A 16,771-nucleotide genomic window follows, 5' to 3' on the forward strand; every position below is an offset into this window, starting at 1 on the left:
TGTGTGTAATGGTGAGGAAAGCTGGACATGATTCCTGGCCTGCCAGGAATGTCAGGCTCTTAGAGGAGTAACATATTAGTAAAAATATTACACAGATAAAGACGGACTTGCTGGGTGATGAGCTGTCGCGAGTGGTGTGTGTTGCCCTGATAGCGTGAAGGCTGCGATGGGGCAGAGAAGGTTGCTCTTAGGCAGGGGACCAGTGGCAGAAAGCGGAAGGTGAGTTGAAGTTGCATAGTGAAAAGCGTGCCCAGGTGTGGGCAGACGGGGAGAGGGAGGGGTGAGGCTTAAAAGGTGTCAGCAGTCAGACATGGAAAAGTGGGGTCCGTCTATTATGCTGGCGCTTAGTAGAGATCCAATAAATGCAATAAATGTAGTCAGATATCGAAAAGTGGGGTCCGACTATTACACTGGCGCTTAGTAGAGATCCAATAAATGCAATAAATGTAGTCAGACATCGAAAAGTGGGGTCCGACTATTACACTGGTGCTAGTAGAGATCCAATAAATGCAATAAATGTAAGCCCTTATTTTATCCACTCCCCCCGCCCCAGTGGCTGTCCAGCCTCTCTTTTCCTATAGGGGCACTAGCCTGGCTCAGCCCTGGCCACGCACCCCTTCTGCAGCCTCTGGCTCCAGGGCTGGTTCAATCCACACCTCTGTGCCCGCCGTGCAGCCTGTGTTGAGCCCAGATCAACATTCTATGTGTATCCCCATGGGAATGTTATAGTCAGACGTCGAGAAGCAAGATCTATTTCCTAATTAAAAGAGAGCTTCCTGTACAGCAAATCAATCGATCACAACCACGCACACACACACAGACAACAGTTGCTTACTTACACTCGTGCCTAATTCCTCTGGGGAACAAGCAAGCTGCTCTCTTCTGATGCCTGGGGTTCCAAAAGCTGTGGCTTAACCAGAAGTCATGGGCTGCATTTCCTCTAGTCAGAGTCGTGCCCCAGAATAGGCAGAACACGGCCTATTAAGTCCACGACTGTGTCCTGAAACAAAAACCCAGTCAGGTAGCCTGCTGGTACTACAATTACGTGCAACGAGTGTAAAATCCACAGTTATCCTGGCCTCCATTTTTAAAGTTTGAATGAATGGCTCCAGAAAGATATTAAAGTTTTTTTCCCCCATGGGGGAATGGGGGAGAGTTTAATGGATTTGTGGGTTTTTGAAGGAGCGCCCAGCTTTCTCTAGAGCCCTGGCAACAGGCGGCTCTTAAACACAGTAGGTGCTGAGTAAATGCTGTACACTTAATTGAAAAGCCTGAGGACAGTATCACTTTATGGAAGTAGAATTGTTTTCATTACCAACAACGGCAATAAAAGTAGCACCAAGCGCCCTTGTCTGAGTCCCTTGGCCAGGCCAGACGTCTTAAATACTTTATCTTCACCCTGTTTCTGAAACGTCTATTCTTTTGCCGCCAGGGATGGAACAAACATTTTCCTCCTCTGTCTCCTCTGCCAACCCCTTTCCACCCTAATCCCCGTTAATCCTTACTCACGCCCCCGTGAGACTGAATCTGTGTCTTTATCTCGCAGCTGAGGGGGCAGGGGTCTGAGTGGTCCACCCACCCGCCCAAGGTCACAGGGTCTAAAAGGGGAGTGGCCGGCTTGGAGGGCAGGTCAGCCTGACTCCTGAGCCCAGCTCCTGACCCAGTCCCCTGATGCAAGGGCAGCTCTCCCTGGCCCTTGGTGGACCTGTGAGGACTGTTGTTGTTTTTTTTTTTTTGCGGTACGCGGGCCTCTCACTGTTGTGGTCTCTCCCGTTGTGGAGCACAGGCTCAGCGGCCATGGCTCACGGGCCCAGCCGCTCCGCGGCATGTGGGATCCTCCTGGACCGGGGCACGAGCCCGTGTCCCCTGCATCGGCAGGTGGACTCCCAACCACTGCGCCACCAGGGAAGCCCTGAGGAGTGTTTTTACATTGTCGTTGGAGCTAGAGGGATTGTGAGTTATTTTTCTGGCTTTGTCCCCCAAACTTAAAACGACAAGCGTCACCTGGAATGCTGGTCCAGCTTCTGCGGTTTTAAGGAGGAGCTTCCTGAAGGATATTTCAGGGTATTTCCTTGCAAAAGGGCTCTTCCCCTTACGGGACACTGGTGATGTCAGTGTGCCTTGAGGGAATGTCCCCGAATCCCGGAACATTGCAGAGCCTCTGGGGAATTCTCTAGGCTCTCCTGAAAATAGGGTGATTGGGTGGGTTTGCTATTTATTTGCTATTATAGCCTGTATTTGTTATCGGCTTCTGCATAACAAATTAACCCCAAACTTAGTGGCTTAAAACAGCATTTGTGATCTCCCAGCTTCTGTGGGTCAGGAGCCCAGGTGCAGCCTAGCTGGCTCCTCTGGGTCGGGGTCCCTCCCGGGCTGTGACCATCGCAAGGCTCTGCTGGGAAGGATAGGCTTCCGGGCTTGTTCACGTGATCACCAGCAGGACCCAGTTCCTTGTGTGCTGTTGGATTAAGGCCTCCTGAGCTGTTGGACAGTGGGTTCCCTCAGTCCAGGGTCCGTTGGGTTGGTACCCGGGTGTGTTTGAACATGTAAGAGCAAAAGTTTTGTTCTCCACTAGTTTTCTCTCGTTCGGTCATGTCACTTTTTTGAAATCCAAGCACCGGAGTTTCTACTTTGTCTTAGACTGAGCTGTGCTTGTGACAGCACCCATCCAAGTCCTCGGCCCGGTGACGTTTTGCTTCATTTCCGGGGTCACTCATTTAGACCGAGGCCCGTTTGGACGTTCAGCATCGTGAACCCAGGTTCACCAGCCTCGTCTCGACCTTGGAAATGTTGTGGCATTTTACAGTGTGTGGTGACATTTATGAGCCCATTTGGACACCCACAAAGAGGTTGATTTCCATAGATTAAATGTCAAGTTTGAGACGGTCCAGGGCGATGGAATCCTCCAGTGCCGTCCACTCCCATTCTCAGCGGTGGCCTTTTACTGGACATTTGTTCTCTATTATGAGCCCACGAGTGCAGCCCAAATTACTTAGGTCATCTGAGTCCAGGGGGATTGGTGTGATGGGGAGGCTCCTGGCAGTGTAATTGGACACCTGCAGAAATGTCTCATTTTTATTTTTTTAAATAAAACGCATACATGGTTAGTGAATAAATTATCGGAGGCAGAAAAAAATTCCACCAGCTGAGGTTTCTGAGATGTTGGTTAGTTTATAAAACCATCTGTGTGTTGGGCTTCCCTGGTGGCGCAGTGGTTGAGGGTCCGCCTGCCGATGTAGGGGACACGGGTTCGTGCCCCGGTCCGGGAAGATCCCACATGCCGCAGAGCGGCTGGGCCCATGAGCCATGGCCGCTGAGCCTGTGCGTCCGGAGCCTGTGCTCCGCAACGGGAGAGGCCACAGCAGTGAGAGGCCCGTGTACTGCAAAAAAAAAAAACATCTGTGTGTTGACCAGAGCAAAAGGGTAAAAAAGAATCTGTGCTTCAATGTTTTAAGTAGAAGTAGTTTTACGGGGCATTAAACTCATGAACATAAAATTGGAGTAAGTGTCATCTAAATTAAGGGGTGGCAAAAAGCCTCAAATAGTTTCCTAGAAGTTTAAATGTATTTGTGTTCTTACTGTCTAAAGGATTTGTGTGTCTTCAGATTTTGATCTGACTCCCTCTCTCTCTCTTTTTAAAGAAATCTTAGAATTTATAGTCACCATGCTGTACATTACATCCCCAGAATTCATTTATCTTATCACTGGAAGTTTGTACCTTTTGAATCCCTTCACCCATTTTCCCCACCCACACCTCTGACAACCATCGATTTGTTCTGTTTCTATGAGATTTTTTTTTTTTAGATTCCACATATAGGTGAAATAATATAGTATTTGTCTTTCTCTCTCTGACTCATTTCACTTAGCATCATGTCCTCACTGTCCATCTGTGTCATTGGGCTGGCAGGATTTCCTTCCTTTTTATAGCTGAATGATATTTAATTGTATACAAATATACCACATTTTCTTTATCCACTCATCCATCAATGGGCACTTAGGTTGTTTCCATCTCTTGGATACTCTATGAAATGCTACAATGAACATGGGGGTGCAGATATCTCTTCGAGACAGAGATTTCATTTTCTTCAGATAAATACCCAGACGTGGAACTGCTGGATCATATGATAGTTCTATTTAAAATTTTTGGAGGAATCTCCATTACTGTTTTCTATATAGGTTGCATCAACTTACATTCCCACCAACAGTGCACAGGGTTGATCTGGGTCTCTTGAATTTTTATTCTCCCAAGGACCTGAAGTTAAGTAGATCTAAGTATGGATGTACCCATTTCCTCCACTGGTCTACGGCGGGTACCAGGGCCGGGACAGCCCTGAAAACCTTTACAACCTGGACTTCTAGTCTTTCTGAAGTTTCAGCTGTTGGCACTGCAGTGTGGCCTGCTCTGCTGCTCTGGGCATTTCCCTTGACAGCACTGACCTACAGCCAGGCTGCGATCGACACAGACCAGCCAGTTAAAATCAGAATTAAAGTCAACCCACCAGCAAGTTTCAGGAGAGTCAAACTGGGCATGTTGAATTCCTGTCCAGGCTTGGGGTCCAGACAGTCAAGGGAGCCCATCTTTTTTTTTTTTTTTTGCGTTACTCAGGCCTCTCACTGTTGTGGCCTCTCCCGTTGCAGAGCACAGGCTCCGGACGCGCAGGCTCAGTGGCCATGGCTCATGAGCCCAGCCGCTCCGCAGCATGTGGGATCTTCCCGGACTGGGGCACGAACCCGTGTCCCCTGCATTGGCAGGAGGACTCTCAACCACTGCGCCACCAGGGAAGCCCAGAGCCCATCTTTTTTGCTAGACTTTTTTGTTGCCAAACTGTTGTGGAAGATGATGCACAGATTCATTTTATGATCAGGAATTAGAACAAAAAGCAGCACCTGATGTTGGAATTGTGTCCCAGGCCAAGGTGTGTGCTGCGTCATGCCTAGCAGACAGAAATTCAACCCTGGTGGGGTCGAGGCAAAGCTTGAAGACAGAAGATTCTGGCTGCTCTGCTCAACCACAGTGGCGGCATCTGATCACAAGGGACGTGGGTTTCTTCAAGGGTAGATGCCTCGCCTGCAGCGATGACTGAGATGCCAAAACATTCGGATTTAAGTGGGACGAGTCTGGCCAAGCATCCTGTTGTTTAGTCTATATCAGGCTAAACAGCTGGGTGATTGGAAACATCTTTGGAGTTGAATGAGCCACGTGACCTTGTCTCATGCAGGCACAGCCTGAGTCAAGACCCATGAAGGACATGTGCTCAGAGGAGGGTATTTTCTGAGCGGGGGGAGAGGGAGGCAGCAAAATGTATTCAGTACTCTGTTCTGCTCCTGCACAGCCATAAGCAAGGACCACAAACCAGGCAGCTTAAGTAACAGAAGCTGGTTCTCTCACAGTTCTGGGGGCTGGCAGTCTGAGACCAAGGTGTCGGCAGGGCCGTGCTCCCTCTGCAACCTGTAGGGTAGAATCCTTCCCTGCCTCTTCCTGGCTCCTGGTGGTTTGCTGGCAGTTCTTGGCATCCCTTGGCTTGTAGATACATCACTCCAATTTCTGGCTCTGTGGTCACGTGGCTTCTCCCCCTGTGTCTTCACGTGGCCGCCTCCTCCCCGTGTCTCTCCTCTTCTTACAAGGACACCAGTCACATTGGATTAACCCCACACCCCCACTCCAGTATGAGCTCATCTTAGCTCATTCCCTCTGCAATCACCCTGTTTGTAAATCAGGCCACATTCACAGGTGCTGGACGTTAGGACTTGGACAGGTCTTTTTAGGGGGGACACAGTTTAGGCCATAATACCTTGGTCCTCTTTTTTCTCAGGACCTAAAGAGCTGTGACATTTCTCCTTTAAATGTGTGGTCTGTGGGTGGCAGGTGGGATGTGAGCATGACGACCGTGGGATTTCCTGGTCGCCGTGGCCCATGTGACCCATGTGGCAGGTGATAAGTGTAGGCTCCACACTCAGAGGGAATGACAAGGCTCCTTGAAGGGCTGTTTCTCTTATGTTCCGGCTCTTCCAGGCTGGGCAGCCTGTGAGGACCTGAGTTTCCAGCTGTGGGCTGGAGGAGGGCTGTGTGGGGCAGAGAACCAACGAGGTGCCTGGGAGGAGGCTTCGCCCTGTGGCTCTGTTCTCAGCGCCCAACCGCCTCCCTCTGGAGCTGTCAGCAGTCAGCACTCCCACCCCCTGGTGAGAAGCCCAGTCACTCAAAGCACATCCTGCAGGCTTTGTAGAGAACGACATCCCTGAACAAGAGGAGCTCTTCAGCCAGGAGCCTCTGGCATTTGGACACTGAGCCCAGAACTTGCAGGGGTGGTCCAGACTTGGTAGGAATTCTGTCCCCCAGTATTTGGTGCCCCCAAAGTCATGGAGCCCCTGTAGAAGTGCGCTAGAGGAGGCCAGTGTCCAGGGTCGGGGAAAGGTTCTAGATGAGGGATTCTTGCATTGGTAAAGCACTCCCACCCACACCTGGACAGGAAGGTGAGCAGGAAAGGTTTGGATGGGTGGGGCTTGTAGGTGGATTCCATGAGATACAAGCGCCTCCAGCCCCCTCACTCAAGCAAACCCAGGGAGGAACCCATCCCATGAACAGTGACACTGGACCAACCAGAGGGAGGAAGGAACGTGACTCCGTGGAGGGCAGGTAACTGACATGGCTGCCCTCCACCTCTGCCCACCCCAGGTGTGAAGGAGGCACCACCCTCTGCTACTCTGAAACGAAACACCGACCCGCCTTCACAGGCCACCTACAAACTCTCTGCTTGCCTACTGCCTGGGGTCCGGTTGGTGGGGCCTCAGGGCCTGCTGGCTCTTCCTTGCTGCCCTCTTTCACCAACTGGACACGGCACTCTCCACCCCCAGCCCCATTTGTAGGAGGTGAAGCAAAGCCTCAGGGACAGGCAGGGACCGGAAATCAAATGTTGACCAAGGGGTTAATGTCAGACGTCCATGAGGGATGGACGATGGCCTCGTTGCCCAGCTCGGCTGCTGTCTGCGTGGTGATGGGGGTCTGGGGGGTGGACCAGGTAATCGGGGAAGGTTTTCTACGGAGTGCTTGGGAAACCCATCCTCTCCAGGAAATCTGCACTCAATGGCACACCTTGTGCTCGTTTTTGCTTTAAAGCTGTTGACGTATTGCAGATATCCTGGGGAAGGAGTGTCGAGGGACGCTCAAAGCACTTTATTCCTCCTGAAAAGCAGGCCCAGGGGTATTTGGGTACAGAAACACCTGGCCAACAACCTCATTACAACGAGGATGCTGAAAAGGGGGATTGAAGGTGACATGAAAGGGTTTAGACAAATATTTAAAAATGAAATCACATTGTGTTTTTAAAAGCCATACCTAGAAATTCCCATGGTATTAAAAAAAGTCAGAGAGTCTATTTTGCTTTATTCATTGCATTAGCCAAGAATGAATATGTTACAAGAATGTTCCGGAAGGGAGGCATTGATGAATTGAAAACGTCTAAGGGCTGTTTTGTGTTCTTTGCAACAATATCCCATGAGCAGGCGTGGAGGGGAACCCTGTCCTTGCGGGGAGGCCGGGGAGCTCTTCCTTTCCTGGGCATGGGCACCGGCGTCTGGCGGTCCACCCTTCCTTGCCCCAGGGGCCGGGGTCTCTGTCTGGACTCAGTGGACACCTTGCTTCGGCCAGTTTAGCTCCTTGGCATACGCCCCTTTGCAGCTTCTGATCTCATAATTGTACTCCAGACACTTGTGCAGGCCTGGCACCCCGGATCTCCAGCCGATGAAGCCCTGTGTCGTCTTTGGGACTGGGGGGGATGGGAGCACCTGGAATAGAAAGGCAGGAGGTTGAGTCGCCTTGGGCCACAGCAACACGAGGCGTGTCCACGGAGGCATCAGGGTCGGTACGCCTGGTGTGGAAAAGACAGGAAGAACCACGGTACTGGCCCCAAAATAGACCCATAGGTCAATGGAACAGAACAGAGAGCCCAGAAATGGACCCACACTTCTATGGGTACTTAATCCATGACAAAGGAGGCAGAATATACAGTGGGGAAAAGACAGCCTCCTTGATAAATGGTGTTGGGAAAACGGGACAGCGACATGCAAAAGCAGCAAACTGGTCTACTTCTCACACCGTGCACAAAACTAAACTCAAATGGATTAAAGACTTAAAGGTAAGACCTGCAACCATAAAACTTCTAGAAGAAAACATAGGCAGCACACTCTTTGACATTGGTCTTAGCAATATTTTTTTGGATATGTCTCCTCAGGCAAGGGAAAAATAAATAAATGGGACTACATCAAACTCAAAGGCACCTTCTTTACAGAGAAGGAAACTATCAACAGCACAACAAGGCTGCCTACTGAATGGGGGAAGATATTTGCAAACGTATGTGATAAAGGGTTAATATCCAAGATATGCAAAGAACTCATACAACTCGGCATCAAAAAAGCAAAAAACCTGATTAAAAAATGGGCAGAGGACCTGAATAGACATTTTTCCAAAGAAGATATACAGGTGGTTAACAGTCACATTAAAAGATGTTCACTGTCACGAATCATCACACCTGTCAGAGTCGCCATCATCAAAAAGACAACAAATGACAAGTGCTGGCGAGGATGTGGAGAAAAGGGAACCCTCCTGCACTGTTGATGGGAATGGAAATTGGTGAAGCCACTGTGGAGAACAGTATGGAGGTTTGTCAAAAAATTAAAAATAGAACTATCATACTATCCAGCAATTCCACCCCTGGGTACTTACCTAAAGTAAATGAAAATACTAATTTGAAAAGATACATGCAACTCTATGTTCATTGAACCATTATTTACAATAGCCAAGATAAGGAAGCAACCTAAGTGCCCATCAACAGATGACTGGATAAAGATGTGGTCTATATATACAATGGAATATTACTCAGCCATAAAAATTAATGAAATCTTCCCATTTGTGACAACATAGATGGATCTTAGAGGACACTTAAAAGTGAAATAAGTCAGACAGAGAAAGACAAATACTGCATGATTTTACTTACATGTGGAGTCTAAAAAACAAAACACGTGGACAAAAATAAACAGAAACAGAGTCATAATAACAGAGAACAAACAGATGGTTGCCAGAGGGGTGGTGGAGGAGGAGAGGAATGGGTGAGGAGAGTAAGAGGGACAAACTTCCAGTTGCAAAATAAATGAGTCACAGGGATGAAATGTGCAGTGTGGGAATATAGTCAGTAATTATGCAATATCTTTGTATGGTGACAGATCGTAACGAGACTTATGGTGATCATTTTGAAATGTTTAGAAATATTGAATCACTGTGTTGTATAATAAGAATGAACATAGTCTTGTGGGTCAATTAGACTTCAAAAACAAAGAAACTCGTAGAAAAAGAGGTCAGATTTGCGGTTACCAGAGGCGGGGGTGGGGGAGGAGGAATTGGATGAAGGTGGTCAAAATGTACAGACTTCCAGTTATAAGACAAACAAGTGTTAGGGATATAACGTACAATATTATGATCACTGCTCTACATTATGTACGGAAGCTGTTAAGAGAGTGAATGCTAAGAATTCTCATCACAAGGAGAAAATAATTTTTTTTCTATTTCTTAAATTTTGTATCTATATGAGAAGATGGATGTTTGCTAAACTTATTGTGAAAATCATTTCATGGTGTATGTAAGTCAACTCATGATGCTGCACAGCTTATACTTACTTAGTACTGTATGTCAATTATAGCTTAATAAAACTGGAAGAAAAAAATTAGAAAGAAAAGACAGAAAGAAGAGCCAGGGTCCTTAAGTAAGGTGCACTGAACGTAAGCACGCTCCAATCAGCTGGCCTTGGAGATCACGTTTTCCCTGAAACTAACGATCACGAAACATTTCTCTTTATCTTGTAATGCTTAACACATTTAATTCACAACCCAATGAAATACTTTTTATTTGGTAAAAGAGAGAAAAAGAGAAAAAAGTAAGGTGCAGAAATATCAAATATTACAGTTCACAGTGCCCTTTATAAAATATGTGGCAACATTGTCAGATGGTAGCCTGGCAGTTATAGGTTTGATTAGAAGGTTTTATGATACGTGTGTGTACACACACACACCCCAAACCATAGATGCCACAGGAATGAAAAACAATTGAATTTAATTAAAAACCAGAAGGGAAATGGGATTCTATCTGAAATGAAAAAACCCCCACAATTTTGTTTGTCAATTCCTTGAAATTTGGAAAAGTTTTGGAAAATGAGGCTAAATGTTTATGCAGGTTTCTCCCTTCCATTTGGAATAACCTTCTGTTCTGCTCTTATGGGGGGATTTGAACCAAGACAGCAGTGAGGAATATTTGTTCCAGCAGAAGAACCGAGATGAAGAGGTTTAGTATGCTTGGGGTTACGAGTTCACACTTGGCTCAAAGGATCTTTGAGTGAGGCGGTGGCCGGAGGGGACGGTCCTGGTGGATGAAGCCCCTTAACATATATTCTTGATGAGGCATTAAAATTAATCTCTTGAGAGGCCCCATGCAGGGAGGGTCATGAACAAATGCCAGCGGGGCCAGAATTTCCTCCAGCGAGCCAGTTCTCCACGATGCTGGGACCTCGGGGACACACGGGACCAGCTTTCAAGTCCATCTCCAACTTGTAAGAGAGTGCAGTCAGAACCCACCCTGGGATGCCACACTTCACCCATCAGATGAAGAGAGGAAAACACCACCGTGAAGGAGCTTATGGGAAAATCTGTTGTTAATTCTCTGTGAAGGGCAATATTACCGTCATCTACGAAAAATGAAAATGCAAACGCTCTTTGACCTGACAATCCATCCCTAGGCATTTATCCTAAGACATCCTAATACCTGCACACGCACATACCAAGGCCCTGTTTGTCATAGCCAATGCCTGGACACAGCCTACGTGTCCATCCATGGGGGACCCATTCAGCCACCGTCCCTCTGCACCATGGAAAACTACGCAGCCGTTTAAAAGAATGAGGTAGCTCTGTATATCCTCAGATTGAACGACTTTGAAGACAAACTGCTAAGAGAAAAAAAGATGCACAAAAAGATGTAAAATATGGTATAATTTCTGTACTAAGGAAAAAGGGCTAGAGCCCTCCACATCCACCTGGATAGGCATATTGCATCTGGGGAAGGGTGCAGAGACGGGGGGCAACAGCTCTCAGGACTTGGGGGAGGGAAGGAGGCTTTTCGCAGCATTGCCCTTTGGGGTGTAGGATGCCTGTTAAACCATAAATGTATTTTTAAAGGGTCTACCCACCTGAAGAGGGGATGGGAAGGAGGAAGACGGGAACCATTTCTTCGGCAAGGAAGGAAGCTCAGAGGGAACCAAGCAAAGTGCCTTTCTCTGCTGGATTGTGAGACTGACCCTCCACTCCTCCCCCCGTCCACCCCCCCAGGCTCTGACAGGGGTGTGGCTTCCACACCTGGCCTTCTCCTAAGCAGAGGCTTACACAGGGAGAAATCATGTTCCGTTCTGTTCTGGTCCCAGGACAGTTCCTCTCTTCTCCCCCCCAGAAGGGGATGCTGTTCTGATCTCTAGGTGGGAACGCTTCCTTTGAAAAGATGATGATTCTGGTGGCAGCTGCCACCCCGCCTGAGCAGGCATGGGGGGCCATTTGTCAGGATGGCAGAGGGAGGGGCCCAGCTTCCCCAGGGGCAAGGCACTTACGGGGACCGCCCGTGGCCAGGAGAGACAGCAGGGTCCCTCGGGGACCCCTGTGTCCTCTTCTGGGGTGGAGGTGGGGGTAGGAGGTGGCTGATGGGTCTCAGCCCTCTGCACAGCCTGGTCTCTCACTCAGCAACAAGAGCGATCTCTTAAAAAGGCAATTCTCAACGCCCTGCTTCCCACTGCAAATCGGGCTCAAATCCCAACTCCTTCCTCTGGCCTCTGAGGTCCCGCCCGTGTAGGGACCAGTAACCCGCTGTGTCTCCCATGTGTGCGCTTGGAAGGGGCTGGAAACCTGCCTCCCTGCAGGCCGGGCGCCGCTCTGTTCTTACCCAGCTCCTGGCTGGGCCCACCAGGAGCAACACCGGAGAAACATGATTTCTGGTGGGGTTGTTTTCTTACTTAGGAAAGCAAGTACTTAAAAGGACTTTGCGAACCTTGATGTATTTCTCCACTGGGGTCACTGGCCGGATGCGGAAGCGCTCGGGAAGCTCGATTTTGGGCTTTGGGGTGGCGGGCTCTTCTTCACACTTGATCAGCTGAAACACAATCCCCAGGATGGGGCCCCGCAGGCTGAGACCTTGGAAGCTTCCTCTCACTGCCCCCCCCAGGACAAGGCACTTTACAGGTAAGGTGGTGCTCAGATCACAGTTAGAAAGGGGTGGAGTGGGGACTGGCCAACAGGCCAGCTCAGCCCCAGGCCCTTGCAGACTGCCTATTTACAGCCCTGCTGAGTGATTTGAGAACACGTCACAGGTTATGGACTCAGAGTAAAACATGGCAGCAAGGTTCAGGACCAACCTGTAAACTACGAGGAGAGCCTCCATCCCCCCTTTTAATTTTTAAAGCAATTTTGAACTCTTCAAAAACCCAATTTAATTACACATAAGGAATATTAATATAGACTTTTTATGCATATTATATTAATAAGGACTCATTTTATGCATGAAATTTCAAATTGTGTAACTCTCTAAGTATTAAAAAAACTCATTAAGAATGGCATAATTTCAGCGCTAGTGGGACGGGGTGAATTACAAAGGGGCTTTACGCTGCCTAGAATCATGAACATTTTGAATTATGCGGCCTTTGTGCGATTCTGCCTCCCTCCAAAGAAATGTGGTTTCCTCATGTTGTGTCCTGGAGATCACATGGAAGGTTGCAAACCACTGGCCACAATCCCAGTGAAGCTCACACAAGCATTCTGCGGGCCTGTTGGTGTCTTATAAATCCAAGCCACTATTCTAGACTCAGAAGATTTCATTAAAGCATCTGGATTTCTGGACTCTCTCTTTTTTTTTTTTTTTTTTTTGCGGTACGCGGGCCTCTCACTGTTGCGGCCTCTCCCGTTGCGGAGCACAGGCTCCGGACACGCAGGCTCAGGGGCCATGGCTCAAGGGCCCAGCTGCTCCGCAGCATGTGGGATCTTCCCAGACCGGGGCACGAACCCGTGTCCCCTGCATCGGCAGGCGGACTCCTAACCACTGCGCCACCAGGGAAGCCCTGGACTCTCTTGAACAGTCAGAAAATACAGCCAGTCTGCTTGCCTGGTAGCCCTCAGCTGGGCTGACGGTGGCTGCCTCTGGATGGGGTCAGTGGTCTCTTTGCTGGTGTCCCCATCACTCCCTACTAATTATACCTGGTCCTTTTCCTCATTTCTGTTTCCTATCTGGTGTAGGAAGTACCAAGAGTATTTTCCTAATAATCATGCCGATATTCACTTGGCCTCTCCTCTCTTTCCATCTGAACGTCACAGTCACTCAGTGAGGCAGTGAGGACTGTCACCCCATTTTACAGATGGGAATTCCAAGGCCGAGTGGCCCTGGAATCAGCCAGACCAGCATCTCCCCTTGGTACCTCTCTTTCTGAGCTGTGTGACTTTGCACTTCTTTGAGCTCAAATTCCTCATTTGGAAAATGGACATCAAAGAGCACCTCCCTCCGCACAGGGGTTGTCGTGTGGGTTCAATGAGCTGGTTCAGATGAAGCACCTAGAACGTGCCTGGCACATAGTAAGTGCTCAATAAATTTGTGAATGGGAGGAAACTTCAGATGTCAGCCGTCTTCGCCTACAACATGCTCTTTAATTTATTCTTGCAAATTATACACTTCATAACCATTTATTCTTGGAAATGATTGATTCTATAACCTCCAAGCTCACCAAATTTACATTTACCTCCTCGAGGGGGGTTGTTAAAAATCCCCAGTTCGGGGCCCAGTTTTGCCGTGCTTCGTTTTCAGCCTTCAGGCGGTACTTCCTGAAAAAGAAAGCTCTTAAATACCAGACAACATTTGAAAAGGGTTAAAGTAGCAAACCCTAAGGTGCAATGGGGAGAATTTTACATTCTTCGATGCATCTGGACTGAAGGATAATTCCGTGTCAGGGAGGAAACAGGAGTCCCTGTCGCTGGGGACTTCCCACTAATGTAAGGAAGACACATGTCTAAGAACCAGAGATGCTGGTTGGATGGTACATCGGGGAGCAGAGAGGACTGGGGCTGACTCTGCCCGAGGGGTCATCTAGGAATGGAATCCTTGTTTTGGGGGCCCCTGGACCTATAGTAATGGGAGAGTGTTAAATCATTATGGAGGTACATATAAAGGTCCTTTGTTTTCAGAGCAAGGCCCGGGGCAGAGTGAGTGAGGCCCTGGGATGCAAAATTTAAGGAGGCACCTGCTCTCAGGTTCCTGCAAGTGCAGAGCCAGCACCTGCATGACCTTGAGATGGAGCCCCCCCTTAACTATTGTACTCCAGACACCTCACTCATCCCACCCTGATCCTGGCCCTGCTTTTGCTCGACATTGAATATAATTTATACATAACTACCTAGGAGCTGAACTGAGTTGCAGTTGAAGAGCGGGTGTGTCGCATTTTGCAAAAATCTGATTAAACATGTATTCATTTTGATTTTCAAGTTTCTTTTCCTATTTTGGAATCAATAACTGCACCCCAAGCCCCCTCTGATGTCTCAACAGTTTCAGAGGTCCTGGCCAGGCTCTTTCCCTGGGCACTGAGCATCTAAAGCAGAGTCTATTTCCAAGGGAGCTGTAACATGAGACAAAAATATGAGCCATATATGTAATTTAAAATTTTCTAGAGCCACATTTTTAAAAAAGTAAAAATAAGCAAACTTAATTTTGGTATCACTTTTTAGGGGCATGAAGTTTTTGAAATCTAGTATTTTACATTGACAGCTCATCCCAATTTGGAATAATCACATTTCAAGTGTTCAATAGCCACTTTGGACATGGGACTGAACAGTCTAAGGGCTTAATTGGCTCTGTTCACACAGGAGGGGCCATCTGATTTGGGTCTTGAAGGATGAGTAGGAGTTTGTTTGGTGGGGGAAGAGAGAAAAGGGCATTCTAGGCAGAGGGAACAGACCCTGCTAATACCCTGCTAGGTAGTATTTCCTATAGTGGGTACTTGGATAAAAATAAAAATTTAAAAAATAATAATAGCATGTATTTATTGCAAATAATACTGGCTTTCCATTTTCAAGAGTGATATAAAGTTTCCTATAAAAATAAGTTCATTAAGTGAAACAAAGCTAATTTAAAGAAAAATATGAAGTGACTATTACAGGATTTTCAAGGAAATGGTAAAAGTCATAGAGATGACAATAGGATAACTGAAGTTTAAGAGCTAAGCCATGTTGGTTTGTTGTTGCTAACATTTACTTACTTGTATCTAAATTAGTAACTTCCCATACTGGTTAAAACTTCAAAGAGATGGGATACTATTTAGCAATGCCAAATAAAAACATCCATTACAGATGTCTGCTGAACGTAAATCTTTTAGAAAATGGATCTATTCTTTAAATTAAAACTTCTTGTTCAAAAACCAGGACAAGCAAGAGAGAATGTGAAGTGCTCTCATTCGACTGAACAAACGTTAAGATTTTTTAAACATTTGGTAAATATTAAAAATAAGCACACATCAGTCGTATCTCAACAAGCAAAGCTTTGCAGCGGGTTGTAAAGCCAGATGCAAAATCTTTCACGCCCTTGTGGTGTCCCTAAGAAAAGAGAAAGAAAGGCTCTTTCGTCCCTAACACTACCCCCTTTCCGCAAGGCCCCGACCACCTCCAGGGCACGCTCTTCGCGCCCAGAGGTCGATCACCTCAAGGACTTGGTGGGGAAACTGAGGCCGCCAGGTTGAACACTTCAGGTGGGAACGGCCCAGCCCACTGGGTTACCGGGTCCCGGGCGTTACCAGATCTCGTCCTGGGCCACGAGGTTCATGCGCTCGGCCGCGGCCCTGCTGATGGGCTTCTGCGCCATGGGTCCTGGGGTCTTGGAGCTCCCGGCACGCTCGGTCACTGGGCTCAGCGTCTCACGTCGCCTAGGAGACGGGTTGCCAAGCAACGCAGGACGCGGAGGCGGAGGCGGCGCAGCACCTGGCGAGGTTGTGGCCGCCTGGCTTCGCGGCTTCCGTGCGCCCACTGCCAATCTCAGTCCGCAGCTGCGCTCTTCGCCCGCCTCCCTGCCCACCTGCCGGCTCGCGGGTGCCGCAGCCCTTCTCTGCGGAAAACCTTGGGGAAACCTCAAGACCTTACATTCCCTCCTCCCTTTAAAATTTAGACCTGTCACGCAAGTGTACAGGCCAAGTGTACCAACCCTAAGCGTACCGAGCTTAATGGATTCCGTCATAGAGACCCCCTGTAACCACCGCCTGGGTTACGAAATAGGTCACTCGACGCCCCGCCCCCCAGACCCGTCGACTTTTGTCGGCAGAGATTTGTTTCATCACAATTTGAACTTTGTGTAAGTGGAATCATCCTGGTGTCGTTTTTGCCTGGCTTCCTTGGTCCAGTGTTACGTTTGAGAGGTTCATCCGTGTCGCTGCGAGTAGCCGGGGTGTGTTCACTTCCATGTGGGCGTCACTGGGGCTGAGTTTTGGGGCCTCCGTGAAAGTGCTGCTGTGAGTTTCAGCGCACATGGCTTTTGGAGAACATATGCATGCATTTCTTTGGCATCCACTCTTTATAACCATCTCCAGATGGTTGGCCCAAGACACAAAGGTTTGGGGGACAGTGTAGGGAGATGGAAATGGGGCTTTGGGTGGAGGGGTTGACTTCTTGAGGATGTCAGTTTTGAATAAGAGGCTGTGGATGGCTGGTGGACTGGCCTGGAAGGCGA

General features: G+C 48.3%; 1 protein-coding gene across 2 annotated transcripts; it reads right to left on the bottom strand.

The window, feature by feature from the left end:
• Window positions 1-7,370: 7,370 nt before the first annotated feature.
• Window positions 7,371-16,301, bottom strand: CIMIP1 (ciliary microtubule inner protein 1). 2 transcript variants are annotated; one of them, XM_081256021.1, is made up of 4 exons: window positions 15,846-16,301; window positions 13,806-13,887; window positions 12,071-12,172; window positions 7,371-7,782 (listed from the first exon to the last, which is right to left on the bottom strand). In XM_081256021.1, the coding sequence occupies exons 1-4, from the start codon at window positions 16,280-16,282 to the stop codon at window positions 7,621-7,623; spliced, it is 783 nt and encodes a 260-aa protein (XP_081112147.1). In that variant the 5' UTR covers window positions 16,283-16,301; the 3' UTR covers window positions 7,371-7,620. The 2 variants fall into 2 exon arrangements, with proteins under 2 accessions (XP_081112147.1, XP_081112148.1); XM_081256022.1 differs by lacking the exon at window positions 12,071-12,172.
• Window positions 16,302-16,771: the final 470 nt, after the last annotated feature.

The sequence above is a fragment of the Mesoplodon bidens genome (assembly GCF_964165515.1).
Source record: "Mesoplodon bidens genome assembly, chromosome: 15".
In the NCBI taxonomy this organism is placed as follows: Eukaryota; Metazoa; Chordata; class Mammalia; order Artiodactyla; family Ziphiidae; genus Mesoplodon; species Mesoplodon bidens.

What these genes read in the sequence shown, in the direction of transcription:
- CIMIP1 (XM_081256021.1), bottom strand. Translation starts at nt 16,282, where the DNA reads ATGACGGAATCCATTAAGCTCGGTACGCTTAGGGTTGGTACACTTGGC. An exon ending in TAACAACCCCCCTCGAGGAG is followed by an intron (nt 12,173 to 13,805) that starts GTAAATGTAAAT and finishes ATTGTGTTTCAG; the next exon opens with CTGATCAAGTGTGAAGAAGA. An exon ending in CAGTGGAGAAATACATCAAG is followed by an intron (nt 7,783 to 12,070) that starts GTTCGCAAAGTC and finishes TTTCTATTCCAG; the next exon opens with GTGCTCCCATCCCCCCCAGT.